General features: G+C 32.7%; 2 protein-coding genes across 9 annotated transcripts in view; both read right to left on the reverse strand.

The window, feature by feature from the left end:
- LOC106787711 (steroid hormone receptor ERR1) overlaps positions 1-11,801 on the reverse strand; it is a 24,413-nt gene extending 12,612 nt beyond the window's left edge. For 3 of the 7 annotated variants that reach the window (XR_001381836.1, XM_014750343.1, XM_014750315.1), the window contains exons 1-2: positions 11,700-11,801; positions 6,658-6,896 (exon numbers count right to left, since the gene is read on the reverse strand). Coding sequence is in view for 5 of the 7 variants with exons in the window: in XM_014750343.1 (XP_014605829.1) it covers positions 6,658-6,711 (54 nt within the window). In the remaining 2 variants the exon portion in view is untranslated. Of the gene's footprint in view, positions 1-3,430; positions 3,477-3,659; positions 3,766-6,657; positions 6,897-11,699 lie in introns of those variants that run through there. The other 4 variants (XM_014750351.1, XM_014750326.1, XM_014750335.1 and 1 more) reach the window with 3 other exon arrangements.
- Positions 11,802-12,359: 558 nt separating this feature from the next.
- The window catches only part of LOC106787589 (DNA polymerase alpha subunit B), an 11,419-nt gene continuing 4,514 nt past the window's right edge, over positions 12,360-19,264 (reverse strand). The window contains exons 1-5 of one of the 2 annotated variants that reach the window (XM_014750095.1): positions 16,399-16,462; positions 14,034-14,131; positions 13,161-13,946; positions 12,822-13,037; positions 12,360-12,742 (exon numbers count right to left, since the gene is read on the reverse strand). In XM_014750095.1, coding sequence (XP_014605581.1) covers positions 12,436-12,742; positions 12,822-13,037; positions 13,161-13,946; positions 14,034-14,131; positions 16,399-16,431 — 1,440 coding nt within the window. In that variant the 5' untranslated portion in view covers positions 16,432-16,462 and the 3' untranslated portion in view covers positions 12,360-12,435. Of the gene's footprint in view, positions 12,743-12,821; positions 13,038-13,160; positions 13,947-14,033; positions 14,132-16,398; positions 16,463-19,264 lie in introns of those variants that run through there. The other variant, XM_014750084.1, reaches the window with a different exon arrangement.

Consider the following 19,264-nt stretch of genomic DNA (forward strand, 5'->3'; position numbering starts at 1 on the left):
GCTAAAAATTCATTTTCCGAAATGTTTTTCAATCATTGTATTGTTATAAGTATATGTGTGTGTGTTTATTTATAAAAATTTATATTATAAACTTTAAAAAAAAAAAAAAAAAAAAAAAAAAGAGAAGAAGTCATTTATATCATTTATAATCGTCATCTTGAGAATTGTTATCTAACATTTTCCTACGACAACGGTGGTAGTAACATTAATCGAAATTGATTTCTCTCGTAGGAAGAAAATTGTCGAGAAGTTTTGCGAATCATAAAAAAAAAAAAAACTCTAAAACGCGATATTCGAGACACGTAAAAGCATAAATAGAATAAAAAAAAAAAAAAAATTGTATATACAAAAATAAAATTATACAAAGAAATATATATAGAATAAATATCAATCTCGCCGAGACGACGCTTATGCGGCACGTCAGAAAAGTTAAGGACCGTTCAAGGTCGACGGACGGAGAAAAAAAAATGAAAAAAAAGAAAGGAAAAAGAAAAAAAAAAAAATAAGAAGAAGAAGAAGAAAAAGAAGGTTCTTTGGGGGTAGGAGGAAATCGAAGAAGCTCGGTGGTAAAGCATTGCCCTCCGGTTCTTTTTTCTGCTTCAACGACGCACGCGTAAAATTGAACAAAATTGTGATAGCGTTTGTATATTTCAAATAAAGTATAATATTTTTATACTTACATATGTATATCATATACATACATACATACATATATATATATATATATATATAGCATATACTAATAGCATAACTCACATTCATAACGAAGGATGCGTTACGCACCGCGAATTTGAAGATCACGTAGGAGAGATACGAAACGCTCGTACAAACCTAAATACGAGACAATCGTTTATGAGCAATTTCAAGGTAGGGCGGGCGGCATTATATCTATTTTTAAAATCCGAATCCGTGTTATTACTCGTCATGACGACGACGACGAAGAAGAAGAAGAATAAGAAGAAGATGAAGAAGAAAAAGAAGAAAAAAAAAGAAATCGGTAACGTAAGAATGAAGAAATTCAATGTAAAGGATTATTATCATGGAGAATTCCTTTAAATTGTAACTTTTTTGATTTCTTTATCAAGACGCGAGATCAAGTTTTTCCACCGAATCCCACCGTTTCCATCCTCGCATTGCTATTTCGAGCATACCTTCGAATTTTATATTTAGATATCCTTTCTATCCTCGCTCCAAGGGCAGCGTCGTCGTCTTGGAAGGGTTAAGGAACGAACGAAAGAACGAAAAAAAGCAAGCAACGAATGTAAAGATAAAGAAAACGCGAAGGATCGATGGAAACTCCGAGGGAATGTATTTACTTACTTACTTACTTACCCATGTATATATTAAAAATCTTACTTAGTGTGTGAGATAGGGGGGGGGCAGAAGGGGGAGGGAGGAAGGGTGGTTGGGTAAGTGACGAAAGACGAATTTTTTCTTACGCGAGTTTGTTTCTGATCCAACAAGGTGATCGACGATTTTTTTATTTTAATCAGAAAACTTTTCAGGTGAAAAGCTCAAAAAAAAGATTGAAGAGAAATACGCTTAGGAAGAAAATAATATGGTAATAGAAGGGAATAGGATAACGACAAAACGCGTCAGAAGGTTCGACTTTTTTCGAGTAATATAATGTCAACCAAAACAAACAATTTTTTTTGCAAATTCTGCTAAGCTCTCATTCTAGATTTTTTTCCCTGCAAAAAAGAGAAAAAGAAAAAAAGAGAGGGAGAGAGAGAGAGAGAGTAACACAAGTGTAATCGTTTATGCTTCAAACTTCAAATATAACGACTGCGATTGCTATCGTTTCTTCTTCGCGTATTTTCCTCGTTCCACGTGCATGTTTTTCATTTGGAAGAACGTAAACGACGACGACGACGACGACGACGACCACCACCACCACTCTAAACATAAGCGACAAATTTCTTATCTCTTTTTTTTGTTTTTTTTCTGTTTGCACATTGCTCTTCTCTCGAAGATGCGAGAGAAGTCGGAGCACAAAGATATTATTCTACGAGCACGTAAGGATTCCTTTTACGTTTTTGATGTTTGAAACGTAGGAGGATAGAATAAACACACGCACATAAAATAGAGATTAAAACCATCCTCTTTCATTGTATTCCTTATAAATTAATATTTTGAATAAAAGAAACACACACGTAAGAGAAGCGCTAGAAAAATAATAGGTTACAATTAATTCATGTTTTTAATGTAAAGAATAAAAATCAATGAGCAGGACGATTAAACGTAGACAAGTAATAAAGTTTGATGAACTTTTTTACGTATATATATATATATATAAATATATTTATATTTTATTAGGAGAAAATAAATTTGGTCGACAAGTGAAGAAACGAGAGAGAACGGAAAACAACGTTTAACACGTTTGATCAGCGAACACATACGACTGCGAAGAACAAAAATGAATAGTGACGAAATCGTAGAGATCTCTTAACACCAATTAATTTCACCTCTTCTTCTCTCTAATCTTTTCTACCTCGTTCTTCTCAGCTTCTCTCTCACTCTAACTAACTTTTCGTGTAAAGTCGTTCTAAACATCGAGAGAGAGAGAGAGAGAGAAAGAAAGAGAAAACACGTCAAGTAAATACAAGTCAAATGCTGCAAAATGTGAATATTCCAAAAGACAAAGAGACCAAATATGAAATAAGTAAGTAGTAATAACCGTTCCGAAAGACTTATGAACTTTCTTATCATTTCTCGCCAAAGAAAAAAACATTATTTTTCCAGCTCGCGCGCGGTCCATAATAGATCAAAAACATCTCTGATGAAATACAGATATAAATGAGATATAAAAAATAAAAATAATAAGATAAATAGTATGAGCTACGACATTTTTTGATTGAAAAAAAAAAAACAAAAATTATTGTTAATTAACCGAAAATTAAAGAACACCTTATCACTTTCTCCATCTTTATCTCTATCTAGATCTCTAACTCTATCTTTCTATCTTTCTATCTATATCTATATCTATCTGTATCTCTGTCTCTATCTCCATCTCTATCTCTATCTCTTTCTCTTTCTCTCTCTCTGTCTCCATTCGAAAAGCTTCGATCGGAGTCGAGCGCGCGCGCACCACGTAAACAAAGCCACGAGATCTGCGATAGAGAGAGAGAGAGAGAGAGAGAGAAAAGGAGAGGGAGAGGGAGAGAAAATAAAAGAGAAAGTAAAAGAGAAAGGGGGAGGAGAAAGAGAAAGAGAAAGGCAGAGAGAGAGAGAGAGAGAGAAAGGGAAGATAGTTAAAGGGAAAAGAGGTAGATCATGTTGGGGGAGTAAACAAAAATTAAAAATAAAAATAAAAAATAAAAAAAAAGAAGAAGAAAAAAAAAAGAAGAAGAAAAAAAAAAGAAGAAGAAAAAAAAAAGGGGGGAAAAGAATAGAAAAGAAGAAGAAGAAGAAAAGAAGAAAAAGCACGTACCACGTCGTACATCCAGGCCTCCATATCGTTCTCGCTCCTTTTCACACTGAAGAATAAGCAGAGTGAGAATAAGCAAAATAAGAAAATGGCGGTGGGATGTATCACGAGGGCAAGGAAGACGTCGTTATTAGTGTCGAAAAAATACGATTGGTATAGGGTAATAATATGGAAAATATAATGGTAAAGGTGATTATTATTATGGTAGAGGAAATAAAATAATTAAACGCACCGCGAATCATCCCCGCGTGGCTTTACGTTACGTTAAGCAACGGTAACGTTAACGCAATCACTATACCCTACCAACTCGGCGAAACCGCGGCTCGCGCGCGACTGAACGCAAACACGCGCCGGAGGATGCGGTAACACCCCCACCCCACCCCACCCCATGCCGCGACACGCCACCCTACTCTACCCTATCCTATCCTATCCTATCCTACTCTACTCTATTCTACTATAGTCTACTCTACCCCATTCCGTTCCACACGCGACCCCTCGATCGCACCCGACTCACGACCCCCGAAGTTTCTCTCTGTTTTTCTTTTTTTTTTTTTCTTTTTTTTTACTTTCTTTATCTTTCTATTCGTGTATTACTACTATGGATATTAAACTTTTTCTATCAATCATTGATCTAAACTTGAGAGACATTTTTTAAATCACGCACCTAATATCTTTTTTCAATAATATAGTTTGATATAAAACAGATTGTTAAATGGAGGAGGTTCATTAAACCCTTGCATAGAATGTATATATATTATAGTATGCATAAAAAAAAAAACAATGATTGTACATCATTGGAAAGTTGATGATAGCAAATGAATATAGCGCTCAAAGACGCTATTCGCAGGGAAAAGGGTTAATAAAGATACAAGACATATCCTCGAAATTTGTACATAGTTTACTCGGTTGTGGGAATCAAAAATGATCCTACGTCTATGTCAAGCAACAACTTTGTCAATAAGAGATTACGATTCGTATGAAATGTATTTAGAAATTATTTCGGTTCCTCGTTTTTGTTACCTTTCAAAGTTCAAACTTACACCTTTTCCAAATTTCGAAACGATTTTCTTATATTTATTGTTAAACGCATTGTGGTGTGTTCAATCTCGTTTCTTTTAATTTTCTTATATTTTAAGATTTTTCTATAATGGTGAAAAACTTGTAGCTTTGCAAACTGACGAAAACAGTCGTCAAAATAAGCAAAATAATCTTTGATAACAAACAGTGAATGTCGATAACGTGTGGATAAATTGATCACTCGATCGCTCACCCGACGTGACTTGAAATTTACGTTGCGTCTCGCATTAACTTTGTGATATCAATGGAAATGAATTATTGCAAATCTTTTTTCGTCATTTTTCTACGATCGATTGGAGATAATGAAAGATTCATTAAAACGAACGTTATATTACGTGTAGTTGGCAGACGATTTTTCACCGAATACTCCCAAATTTACATTGCTAATGTCCGCAATTGGACAATCATACTAGATGATCACACGCAACATGTTTATTAATTTTGTATTTTCTATATTAGCATAACATAATAAGCTACATATTATGATACGATTCAAATGCATAATTCAACAATTTCAAATAAATCTATTATTTATGAATCTTAACGAACAGAACGATACAATTAATTGTAAAAATATAATAGAATGAAAAAAATACTTGTTATTGATATAACAAGTCGTATAAAAAAATCTTAGGAAATAACGGCACATGTTTACCGTAGATACAATTGCATTACATTAGCTAACGGAGACAGAAAATTGCGTTATCACCGGCGCGTATCTCAGATCAAATCGTTCCCCGTTCGATATCTGCAATATACGCATATGTTACCCGATAATTACAAATACCGCCTTGTAATATATCTCATTTTCGGCTTTTTTCATGGCCACGGCAAATCGGTCATTAACACTGTTCACCTTGGGGCCAACATATGATAGAACTTATCTCATTTATCTGTTCGCACTCGGAACGATTTGCGATATCTCCTGAACCGTTCAAATGTCTTTTCTATCATTTTCTCTTCTACTCCCCTTTCCTATCTAACTATAACACTTATACATAGATATATATATACACGTTTAAATGTAAACTAACTGAGAAATAATATACGTTAAAAATCAAAAATTTATATTAATTTATATATTTTTATTATACCAATATACCGTCCAATTACAATTTTTCCAAAACAACAGATGCAACTAACGCGATAACTAAAACAATGTAAATCAAATATTACTAGAAAATAAATGAGAGCCGTTTATTTCGAAAGTTGAGCGAGTCCGTTTTTGAATAAAACGAAGACATTTCTATCTATAAACAATCTACAGTCAAAATAACTCAAAATTACTTATATTTGAAATTATCGCAAATATGTTTATTTGAGAAAAATGATAAAAAGTTCATCTTAGGTTGAAAATTTAGAAAATAAAATTAATTTTTCATTTTTTGTGTGTTCATATTGATGCTATAAGCACTTACCGAAATTTTTATTGCCATGACATTCATTTCAACCAAATTATCATAATTTTGGAGTAGTAGAAATGATAATGTAGAAAATCAATTCTTTGCATATCCCCCAGTACGTGAAATGAAATACGAAAACATGTTATCCAACCAATCTTTGGAGAATACAATGTAAAAAAAGTTGTCTATAAGTGTGCTTACCAATATTTCAACAATTATATTTAAATACAAACCCTTAAATATCTCGCGATAACGAAAAATGGACATGCTCCTATTCAAAATATACACTTCCTTTCGTAACAATATAAAAAAAGGAAAGAAGCAACTTATGCATGTACGTAAGTAAATGATTATATCGTCCTGTAAAATCATAATTATCATAAATTTTAGATCGATAGACGAAACAAATAGAAAATATATATCGACGAGAGTGTAAAAAAAAATATCAAAATAATATTTAAAAAATATAAAATATAACAAAAATTATAATAATACATCGCAAATAAGGGACGTACTCAAAAAGAAAGAAAGAGAAAGAGAATTGAGGGTAAATCGATCGAGGGTTCTTCTGCCTTCTTCACTACCCTTCGTTTTCGCAGCCGGGATTGATACACTCCTGGCGCGTCGTTGTGTATATACATACATACATACACACACACACATATTTATATGCATACACATACATACGTGTATATATATATAATATGTGTGTATATTATATAAAGTATATACGGATATATATCTACATACATAGACCGTGAGGATACGTGGTGGTCGGTGGTGGGGGTAGTCGGTGGCGGCCATGGACCTGCTGGAGGGGGTGGTGGCCTTGAACTTGACTGCCGCCGTTTTTGTGCACAGCCGTCGTCCGCCCAAAACAGCCCACCAGCGTAGGACTCGCTAATTTTTCCTTCACTATTTCCTCTCTCTCTCTCTTTCTTTCGGGACCTCCACCGTGATCATATACCGAGTGTCCCATTTCATTCGATCTATGATAATGTTATCAAAATTATTTAAAAAATTTTTCCGAACTTTAAGATTGATCGTTATTATTTCCCATTATAAAATTAACTTACAACAAAAAAGAAAAAGAAAAACCAAAAAGAAAGAAGAAAAGAATCTGCAAAGTCCACAGAGTGTGTTATGTGGATGTGTGTGTATGTGCGAGAAAGAAAGAGAGAGAGAGAGAGAACAGACATGACAGGATTCGCGCCCACGTGTGCGCGGGTTTGCCTTCGATACAAATGTCTATAAAATGTCTCTCATTTTAATCAATTATTTATCGCAACATTTATATTCTCCATTTGAATTTTAAAACCAGTCACTTTATCGAGGTTAAAATGTTATTATTTAAAAACAAATCTTTTTAAGAGAACGCGTTGTAGAACAAGACTAACATAAAATTCAGCTAAATGCATAATGACTGTTTTGTATCTATATATATGCACTTTCTTACGTTTTTCTACCATTACATAACGTACGACAAACGATCACCGTTAATCATAAATCAAATGAATGAATATATACATTGAATTATGACCAATCGAAGGTGTATTTAATTATCTTTATATATTACTTATAGTACTATAATATATATTTTAATATCTCTAAATATCTAATTTTATCTATCTCTTTATATAAATATAAATATATATATATATACTTATTCTCCGATCTATATTTCCTATACAAATTAAATAATTCAACAAACAAATTTCTCGTCGAACAGGGTTATATAAACTTTATCACTGTACCAAAAATAAACAGAGTATAAAAGGATATAATAAAGAGAAAGAAAAATAGAAAAAAATATTTCACAAATATAATCAAGTAGAAAAATGAAAATAACTTTCATTCAAATTCAACAGCAAGAGTCATTCGTACGACGAACGAAGAATACCACCATTTTATATAGATCATCATTATATGTATATATATATATATATATATATGTAACAAGGTATTAAGGACAATAAAAGACATGCTTATTGTTACATACTGAACACTGTAACACGATAAACTTGATTGACTAGAGAAACGTTCATTTAGAGCAACGTCCCGAGGGAAGATGAATACATATATTTTCACTTGTATTGCAATCATCAAGAATAATAATAAATCATGAAGATTTATAATGATTTTCAAATCGATATTTTTTCTAATATATTGTCGATTATTTTGATATAAAACAGGTGTAGATTTTCGCTGTTATGATTGACCTAATCACTGTAAATACCCAACCCTGTATATCTAAATTGCGATTGGAAGAGAGACGAATGAAAAGATGTTTTTACGTAGACAATATATCAGAAGATTAGAAAATAGAAGAAGAAAAAAAACGAAAGATGAGAAAAAAAAAGAAAGAGAGGGATTTTAAAACTATATAGAAAGAAACGTTGACGAAGAAGACCTTGAAATGGAGAGACGAGACGAGGACACACAATTCCGAATTACGTATTACACTGTGTGTACGTTCTTTCGAAAAGAATAAAGAAAGAAAAAAGCAGCATTCCTGCACAAACGGTGTGCCTTCGATGATATTTTTTCGACGGTGAGATCATCATCGAAACGTAAATAAAACAAATGATATTATTCTTTCGGAAATCATGGACGATTATTTGAATCACACCTAACTACCGATGACACAAGCTATTAACTACGTCAAAGCTTAATGTTCAAAGTCGTGTAGAAAAGCGTAATGTATCTACTTATACTGAAGTATGGTATAATACTTATGTATGAATATCGTACGTTATAATGTTCATTCTAATATGAACAGACACCTAAGCGACGCTATTAACATTTCCGATATAGATACTTATCTATGTGAATTTAATATTGAAAGATAAGATATCTATTTATTCATTTTCGTCTTCGAATGAGTTATTTGTACAACAATATTGGATCCAGAACAAAATGAAAAATATGTGTATTATTTTTGTTAAAATTATATTTCTTTCTAAAAGACATCGTTCACTTCATGTAACAAGAAAGAACAAAATTAACACAAATAGATTAAAATAATATAATTAAAACATAAAAATGATAATGAGAAGTATGAGAAGATAGTAATAATATCATCTTACCGGAGAGACCAAATCAGGGTTGAGGTAGGCAGACAAGGAACCAATCGGATCGATATGACACTTTCGCTTTCTCATGCTACCGATGTTACGCATATATTTATACATATATAATAATGTAAATGAACTTTCGTCTATGATATCTCCAAGAGAGGGAATAACCGAAAGAGTTCTTCTTTCATTGGTAGAAAAAAGAATAATGATTTTCTATGTATTGAATTTAAAGATTTATTGTTAATGCTTTTTTAATTTGGAATAACTGTTTAATGATCAACATTGAGTTGTTCTGAGAATATTTAAATTACTATTTACATAGGTTCGTTTTAAAATAATAATTCTTAAATCATTTTTATCAATATATATATAAAAGGATTTACATGATCTTTCTTATCTTCATCGTGAAATTTGTTGAACAAACAATGTTGTTTGTATATGTTTGTAATTTAAAATTTATGCAATCGAATCGCGTGAATTTTTAATTTCTGTTTTCGTGATTAATTAAAAAATTTTAATTCCATAATATTTAAGAATGAAAATAGTTATATAAATAAAAAATTTAATTAATTCTATTTCACCCTTTGCACTGGTGTATTGCGTGATCCTAATCAAATAATAGATTGAAAATAATAAAAATTTGCTATTAATTTTGTATCAAATTGATATCTAATTTTATTTAACATTTTGTTCTCTTTCCCGAAACCGTTTTCTTTTTGATTTCGACAAAGGAAGAAAATGGAATATTATTCGAATAAATACCATAATCTAAATACATTTAATCGAATATAATATATTAGACGTTCGATAAATATTCATTAATAGTTTATACAAAATAATTCAATACTACCAAACAAAATAACAAAGCATTGTTTTTTGTATATTGTTATGTGAGAATGAGAAAATGAAATATTGAATAAAATTAAACGAAGAGAATAAATTTTTATGAATGAATGATTAGTATCACGAGTTTTTTCCACTGCTATCAACACGTAAATAAGTATTTACATATTTATTATATATTCATCTGATCGCGGATTCGTGTTACCTTCGCTAAAATGTAATAAGATCAATGAAATATAATCTATGAGACTGTATGCATCAATATCCAATAATTTTTGCGTTTTTCATTTCATAGTAGATTCCTAGCGATAATATTAATTGTCTTCAGTACTGTATTAATATATAACTCAATAACTTATATTTGTTTTTATTAGAATTCTTATATAAATGATCATTAGACGTTACTAAAGCTATAAATTAAAATTATAAGGATCTGAAGTGAATAAAAACAAACATTTCTGACATGTGTTGCTCTAAGAGTTTAATTATGCTTTCAGTAATATTACAGAAGCCGCCAAAAATATTTCGTAACGTATATGATGAGGGGTATGTTGCTGTAAGAACAAAAGAAATGATTTATACGATTGAAGAAGGACGAATTCTCTTCTAAATCACAGGCCACAATCCGGATGACTATTTGATTTTGATAAAGAATAATTTAAAAATTTTCTTTGTGAATATCAGCGGCAATTAAATTGAAGAGCTTGCTAAAAAGATGGATTACTGACTCTGCATTATTAAAAAACTGTACTGATTTATTGAATGGCCAAATGTATCCATGCATACAGCGGTATTAATTCGATTATTTTTATTGTAAAAACTATTATCAAAGATATATGTAATTGTAGTCGGTAATATCGGAATTCGTATTTTCATTCGTTGATACATTTTTAAATCTATCGAGATGAAAATATGTAAAAAATGTTAAAAACACAATAATCAGCATTGGTACGTATAAATAATGTGCATCGAGTGCAGTAGAGTGGACTATCAAACGATTCACAGAGAGTCACGTGCTTTCGAGAAGTAGCCATGCGTTAACTGGAAGATTAATGTCACGGATTACGTTGTCAGTTACGTATTATGTCATAAAATTAACGCAAATTTATTCCACAGTATTCCTTTAGAGGATCGGAACGTTATATAGCTCATTTTCTTTTTTCTTGTATATGAACTACCCATTTAGCAGATCTAAACGAATGAATTTAAGAGACACCTAAACTCGGTCACGAACTTTAAGCGTTCGGAACTTTCACTTTTGCCGACATCATCCGATGCAATTTTGTCGTCTGAAAAAACGTAGCATCTATAATCAACTTTCTAAATTGAAGAAGATAAAACGCATCTTTATTTTTCTCTTATTTTTTTCTTTTCAAACGTTGATACGTGTTATAACATAAAAAATATAATCAATACAATTAATTCGTTCGGATATAGAATGTTTTGTGGTATAATGAAATTATGCTTGATTAGAATAAATTAAAAATAAAAAAAAAATATATAAAAGAAAATGAAAAATACAAAATCCACGCGTGTTATCGATTGTGAAAGTAGTGCGGCAAATTTCAAGGCCGCGAGCATCGATCGTATAATAACAATGAGAAAAATGACGTACTAGTCGAATAGACGGACAATCGGTTACTTTAGAAACGAGAAATCGGACTCAAAGTTGTAAAATATGAGCCTGGGAATAAGAATGTGGTAAAAATCATTAATGTATACATTGGAATGTATACGAATTCGTAAGAAAGATGGCGTCCATGAAATTTGGCAGGTTGCTAATTCCAATGGACTTTCTCTTCGCTTGATTTTCCTCGTCAATGAAACGAGGTCGAAGGGCGAACGTACGTTAAAATAAACACGAATACTCACCCCAATTTTTGCAGACTCTTTTGTTTCCTCATCGTTGATTGAAGGTATTTGTTCGCGGGAGAAATATTGAAGTAATGGCCGATTCCACGGCTCAGTAGAAGCAGAAAACCCCGATTACTCCGATTCGTCGTACATGTGGCGCCGTCACGTGTGAGCGGAGTCATTTTGAACTTCGACTACACAGAATAAAACCCGTACTGACCTCTGTCGGTTAACTTATCAATTCTTTAAATTTTAACTAGAAAATTTTAAAAATTAAAAAAAATAATTTATGTAATTTAATAATTATATCTAAATCACTTTTATATATATATATAAGATCGAAATTATAAATAATCAATCAACTACTAATTTTTCCTTTCATGCTATGCAAAATAAATAAATTAAATTAAATTAAAATCAAATTACACTAATAAATGGAATAATATTTATTTTTAATAATTATTAGACAAAAAACCTATAAGAATGAAAATTTAAAAATGTCGATCTTTCAAAATAAGCATAACTCAAAAACATCCCGTTCGCCTCGAACTAAAAAAATTATACATACTGTAAATGTATTTAAATGAAATGTGTGTGTGTGTGAGTTTAGGAAATAAAAATAATTTTCTTTTTTTATTTATACATAAAATTTTGATAAAAAAAAAAATAAGTACAAAGAAACCATTAAATTATTTTCTTTAATAAACATCAACAACGTACTATGGTAACCAAGAAGATACCACAAATAATGTTCTCAGATTTTTCCTATCTCACAAGATATGTTATGAGGATTCCATTGTTCGCTTGGTCTAATACACAACCTTGCATACATTTGCTTGATCGATCGTTCGGGGTTTATAACGAGACAATCATTGATTACGCCACAAAAATAACGCATATCCGATGGCAAAATCAATATATGCGGTTGTAGATTGAAGAAAGCGTGTTTCTTCCACATTTTCGTATCGAGATTTACACTAGGAGGATAGAAGGGGTAAAAGCAGCATTGAGACAATATGTGATCAGCTATGCGAATAAGTCGATCTGTTGCTGGAAAATTTCTGAAAAAAATGATATAAATTATATCAAAATATGATATCTATATATCATTATGAATATTTAAAAACTTTAAATACTTACGAAATTTCTTCTTTTGATATATGCTTAATACTATCTACCGAGGTTACACCGATTATCAAACCTTCTATATCCATAATAGAAGGATCCGACATCATATAAATATTTTCACCGTTTTGCGGCAATTTATCCTTATTAATATGAAATCCAGGTGTTGGGAAAACGGCAAAATGATGAGCATCTAGATGCGAGGGTATTATTACAAGTTTAACAGACTTTCTGCAATGGAAGGTGAAAAAAAAGATCATTTGAAAAATATCACAAAATCGTTAAAATCAAATAATAAGTAAAAATAAAATTTATATAACATCGATTACAAGAGCAAAATAAAAAATATCATACCCTAACAAATATTGCATAGCTTTGACTAGAAGTCTCTCGAAAAGTTCTAGAAACGTTTCCATGAGTTTACAATTCTTTATATGTGGATGACTTTTCTCTATAAATGGTCCAATGAGTATTAATATATGAGGTTCTTCTTTTGCTACGCGTTCCATAATATTGAACAAAGGCTGATAACACAAATTATCCGACGACGTGAACGGACCTGCCGCAACTATGATATTTAAATTTTTTGTAAGTTTAGGCGGTTCACTTTTAATAGCATAACCTTTAGTAAAGAATTGTTTCACATGAAAAATACTATTCGTTGGATTCGTTCCTTCCACCGCCACAATTTGACCCGGATACAAGGAATACTGTTTTACACCGTCTAAATTCAAAGAAATGGTGGCAGCCTTATACCCGTCGTACGACGATTTACAACCTTCCAACATGTAACTAGTGATATCAGATTTGGTATGAGAATCACAAAGAATTCGACCCCAGGTACGAAAATTCGTTTGACTTTGATACGTTACATTTTGTGTATAAAGTATATTGGTAGGGTCAGATTTCGACCACATATTGCACAAACGTTTTCCGATATTATAACAAACGGAAAAAATTATGCTTTGTTGAGTCCGAAGTAATTCGTACATATATAAAATATTAGATGGTACGGTTTCGCTTTTTGGTATGATATTCACGTCGTAGTTAGATTCTCTGTTCCATGATGAAATTTCTTTCCCAAAAAATAATATAACCTTTCCTGAGTCAGGGTTAACGCGACACCTGACCGAAGTATCGCTGAAATGTACATTAATATTATACATTATTAATATTGAACAACTATAAAAACATCCTGGTTAATTTCTATTTGAATAACAAACTTACGATCTCGGTGCATAACTAAGAGGAAAAAATTGCGAATCCACGGCACGTATTTTAGTATCTTCATTTTCCAATAAATCTGGACTGCGTAGCCTTTTGCTCTTTAAATGAAAAAGAAGAAAAAGAATGTAAAATTATTATACGATTGGGCGGAATAAATTTATAATAATATAACGATAAATATGCGTTTATTATTAACGATCGAGGAAAATAAAGCTTTTATTCGTACGCGCTTTCATTTCACTTATTGAAAATATCCAAAATAGTTTGCCGTAGACGAGTATGTATCTAGTCACGAGAAAATAGAGCATACGTGCACCACATTCACACTCGTCTATGGAATCGACTTTTTGTTCTAATCATTTAAAACGCTATTTAAAACATCAAAATAACAATGGCTCTCGATATGTTGAATATTTTCAACATACTGGAAAAAAAACCATTTTCCCTTGAAAATAATAAATATACATACATATAAATAAATAAATTGACGATAAATAATTAAAACAATGTTTCTAAAATTAAACTGTTGTATTTATGACAAAGAAATACTTTCATATACATCGATTTTGTTCCTCTTTGCAGAAAGAAAAACGTTTAGAAACTAATACAAATTACATAATCGAGAAGGAAGGAAAAATAACAGAGGAAAACAGTAGTAAGATTCATAAAAAAATATTATAAATAAGCTCGATGTATCCACGACAGCTCGCGATATTTTAAGTAAATGGACATGAGTTCATTTAAAAAGGAATATCGAGAGCCACTGTTATCACAGAGAATTGTCGATGAAACTGCGATGTTAATACCAAACGTGCTTAATGAGTGTGGATCTAGTCACAACTTGATCGACTGTGCACTAGACCTTCACTCATTCTGCACATCCAGAAATCGATGTCTTCTTCTTTCTTCCTGCTAGGGTACACCTTCATCGTCCATGATTCTTTATTTTTCTGTTTATTAATTCTTTCGCTTTTAAATTAAAAGTACGCATACCCCCGATAAACTTGGGAATTAATTATTTCGCAATCGTTCGTTGCACTCTCGATCGGCCGTAACAACTTAGAAGAAACAAAAAAAGAGAAAGGGAGGAGAGATCCAGGGAACAAGAAAGGGTAGGGGGAAGAATATTCTACGCGTAATCATTGTAACTCGAATAATAACGACGACGACTACAACGACGATGATGAACGACGATGAACGACGATGAACGGACGAAGACGAAGACGAAGACGAAGAAAAGGGTTATTTCGTGAGATAAGAGAGAGAGAGAGAGAGAGAGAGAGAGAGAGAGAGAGAGAGAGAGAAAGAGACAAGAAACGAAAGGTTAAACTGCCGTTAACCTAAAGACTTTTAGCACTCGTTTTATAACGTATTATTTCAATCAATTTCAAAGCATTTCTTTTACTCGTGGTTTCTTTGCATCTAACGCGATTCCCATGTAACTCGGATACGGGATCGACTGCTAACTTAATCGCTGTCGAACCTGCACGATTATCGTCGAATAAGTAGATAAGTAAAATGACCATTAGATATTTAAACAATAATATTTAGGAGTATCGACCTTAGAACTTTTTATTTACTTTGACTTTCGAGATCGTTCGATAAGTACTATACAAAAAAAAAAAAAAAGAAAAGGAAGATTGGAAATCATTCTGAAAATGCGTAAACAAACGCTTACAAAATCAAAGTTTATTATGAGAAGAGACTAATAATAATAATAATAATAAAAAGAAGATATTTTACAAGGCTGCGATTTTGAGATCACGAAATCACAAACTATGACTATGACTATGATGACTATACCTATGACGACGACGACAACGAAAACGATGAGCCGATCTTCGAACGGTATGTAAGAAGAATATAAGTACGATTCCCTTCAGTTTCGACCACTCGCGTGGCTCCTACCCCCACCACCTTCATCTTTCTCTCGTCGCTTCACCGACCACTTGCCCCTTCCTATTGCCTTTCATCCCCCTCGTCCCACGGTCATAAGATCGGCGGATAGAACAAGAGAAAAAGAGAACGAACGAATAAGAGAAAGAGAGAAAAAGAGAAAGAGGGGAGCGTGGGAAACGACGTTGAACTTTTACCAGTTACTCGCGTTTCACGATGCAGAATACACCAAGGTGAATACACACAATGAAACTAATATCGATTTTTTTTTTTTGGTAATGAATTTCTATCCCCGACAGAAGATAAATAAAGAAAAGAAAAAAAAGAAAGAAAAAGAGAGATAAATCAAGAGGAATAAGGCGGGTATGCTTGAGAAAAAGATGTAAGAGAAAGAAAGATAGTGGAGGATATACATTGGGCAGATAGTTGTCGGTCAATTGTACTTAATTGATAGATGCGTACGACTCACCGAAGAATCGTTCTTGACAGAAAGAGTTACCATAAGACAGCGTCCCGCGTTTCCTTACGACCTTGACTACCTCCCTCCTTCTACTTCTACTCCTCCCCCTCCTCCTCTTAGTCTATTTTTTGTTTTGTTATTGGATTGAAAAAAATTCAATCAATTGTCTCGTAGGAATCAAATCTTTACAAAAGATAAACGAATTAACAATAAAAGAAAATTGTTACTTAGAATTTGTGAACACATATCAACAGTAGTCTCATACTTTAACTCGTTATTATATACATTATCACATATTATAGCGTATTGATATCATACACGTTCATAATTAACAATAAGAGTTTCGATATAAAATAACTTGCAAGATAAAAATCGCATCGCTAAACATCTGAAGATTTAGATTACCAGAATAAAAATATCTAAGAGTTATTATCTTTACGAGAATAGTAATATATTTCGAGAAACACCAAAGATAAGCACCAACAAACTGTCCCTGGGTTAACTCGAATTCGTTCGATTCACGGCAATACTACTAAAACTTGTTTTTACAATAAAAGAAAACTATGATATTAAATTTAAATGTTTTTATAGTGTTTTTTTTTTTCCATCAAGAAATATTAACGGATATGAAAGTATCTAAAGAAATATAGTTTATTTGTAATAATAAAATCCGATCGAAAGTCTAATAATATCTCACAAATCCTTCTTTTTCTCTAACCATGTTCTTTGAACAAAAAGTAAACCTTAATGATGAGAAACTAATATAACTTTACAATAATTAAAGTACATTTTTAATTGGATCGAATATAAATGAAATAATCGAAATTTATGAGAAATACCAAAAGAAAGAAAACGAATCTGAAGACAATAGAATAGTGTATTCAACAAAGAAAACAGGAAATAAATACGTTACTTTTAAACGTACTTACGGATTCGCAAAATAGAAGATAATGATTTAAAAAGCGTGAAATAAATGAAGACGATGAAGACTATTACGCATTATTCTTGGAAATATCGTTTAGAGAAGTTTCGAGGACGAAAGTTGTTCGGAACGGAACGAAACGAAACGAAACAGGACGGCAACAGGTTAAATCGGTGGTGAGAAGAGAGTCAACTACCAACTACGACTACGATGGACTACGACGCCGTTCTCATATCCACTGTACGATCGGTCGACGCACTCGTCTCTCTGCACGCACGCATACAGAACATGCGGCATGGCTGGCGTACACGCAACAGAGGAAGAGAAAGAGAAAAAGAAATGTTGAGAGAGAGAGAAAGCGCGTGTCCCTACTACTACTACTATCACCGGCACGCGAACCGGGGAATGCAAGGTTATCCACAAATATTAGATACACCTCGATATCGAGTAAGTTAAGCGTGTTATAAACTCGATTTATTGACGCGCATTTGTTCGTCGTTCGTTCATTTCCAAATCAAATCTGTATTTCAAAATTCATACTTTCACTTCTATAATCGTCATTAAGAAAAGGAACAAAAAAAAATGGAAAATTTTTAATAAGCATATATTTTCTTACAGTTCGTCTAATATTCACATGACCCCTTGAAAACGAGAAAATAAATTAGTAAAAATTAAAAATTCATACAGATAAATTTAAGAGAGAAAGAGGGAGAGAGCGTGCATCGTAAAAAAGAAAGAAAAAAAAACTAAAGAACTCTACGAGGAATGACTAAAGAAAAGAAAATTTCACTTTTCATAGGAAATTGTAATAGAACCTGCGAGGAACGGGGACTTGTAAGATGATGAGGAGGACGCGCGACAGCAAACACGTAGTCGGAAGAAATGCCACCAGTATTATACGACGGGGGAAGGGAATCAGAAAGAGAAACAAACGGAAAAAAAAAGAAGAAAAAAAAAAGAGAGAGAGAGATGGAAGCAAGCGTCGCATCATGAAAACGAGTCGGTATAACGTAAAGCGTCACGCGATGCTCCTTTCAAGGGAAATAATTTGTTCCCGTGAGCACAAGAGAAGACGCTACGATTCGCGTGAATTCCAATGGCGAGAAAAAGAACACGAAGAGAAAAGAAAGAGAAAGAAAATCTAGCGAGTGATGATGAAGGCGCTATCCAACCGGAAACGCTCCTCTCGTTCGACGAAAGGTCGGGAGATTACGAAGTGGGGAGGGGAGACGAACCAAACGGAATCTCAGACCGTTGAGAGAAATCTGTCGGCTTGATCTCTCTCTTGTTCTTGTTCTCTTTCTTGCTTGCTCTCTCTCTATCTCTTTCTATGTTTTCTTTCTTTTTTCCTTAGCGCGTAATGATCTTCCATCTTCCTTATACGATAAAAATGGAACGCACACACGTTAACAAAAAGAAAAAAAGAAAAATGTTAATCACTGCGAGTTACCGCGCATAGAATAGCACACGCGAAAATCACGGAAACGAAAGCAACAATAGCAGCAACAGCAGCAGCGGAGTAGTAATATAGTAGTAGTAGAGTTGTAGTTGTAGTTGTAGTAGTAGTAGTAGCAGCAGCAGCAGCAACAGGTCGCCGTTGCTTGTCCTACCCTGCGCGTAAATTCACTCGCGACTACAGCGGCGCTCCATTATGGCCGACGCGCGAGCAACGAACGAATGAACGAACGAAGCGACGTAGGACGCCGCATTGGGAAAGTCGGCTCTATTCGTTCGATTCGAAAACTACGAGAACGATTAGAATTATTCGTTGAAGTATTTGAAACAATTTAAACGAAGAATTTTGATTTTTTTTTTGATTTTTTTTTTAATTTTTTTTTTTTTTTTTTTTTTTTTTTTTTAACCTTGAGAGAACGAATTGAGAATGCTTTAAGTAAAAGGGAGGAGGAGGAAGGAAGAAAGAGAAAAATAGAGAGACCATACACGAGGCTTTCA

Source organism: Polistes canadensis, unplaced genomic scaffold, assembly GCF_001313835.1.
Source record: "Polistes canadensis isolate GaletaPanama2010 unplaced genomic scaffold, ASM131383v1 scaffold_4, whole genome shotgun sequence".
In the NCBI taxonomy this organism is placed as follows: Eukaryota; Metazoa; Arthropoda; class Insecta; order Hymenoptera; family Vespidae; genus Polistes; species Polistes canadensis.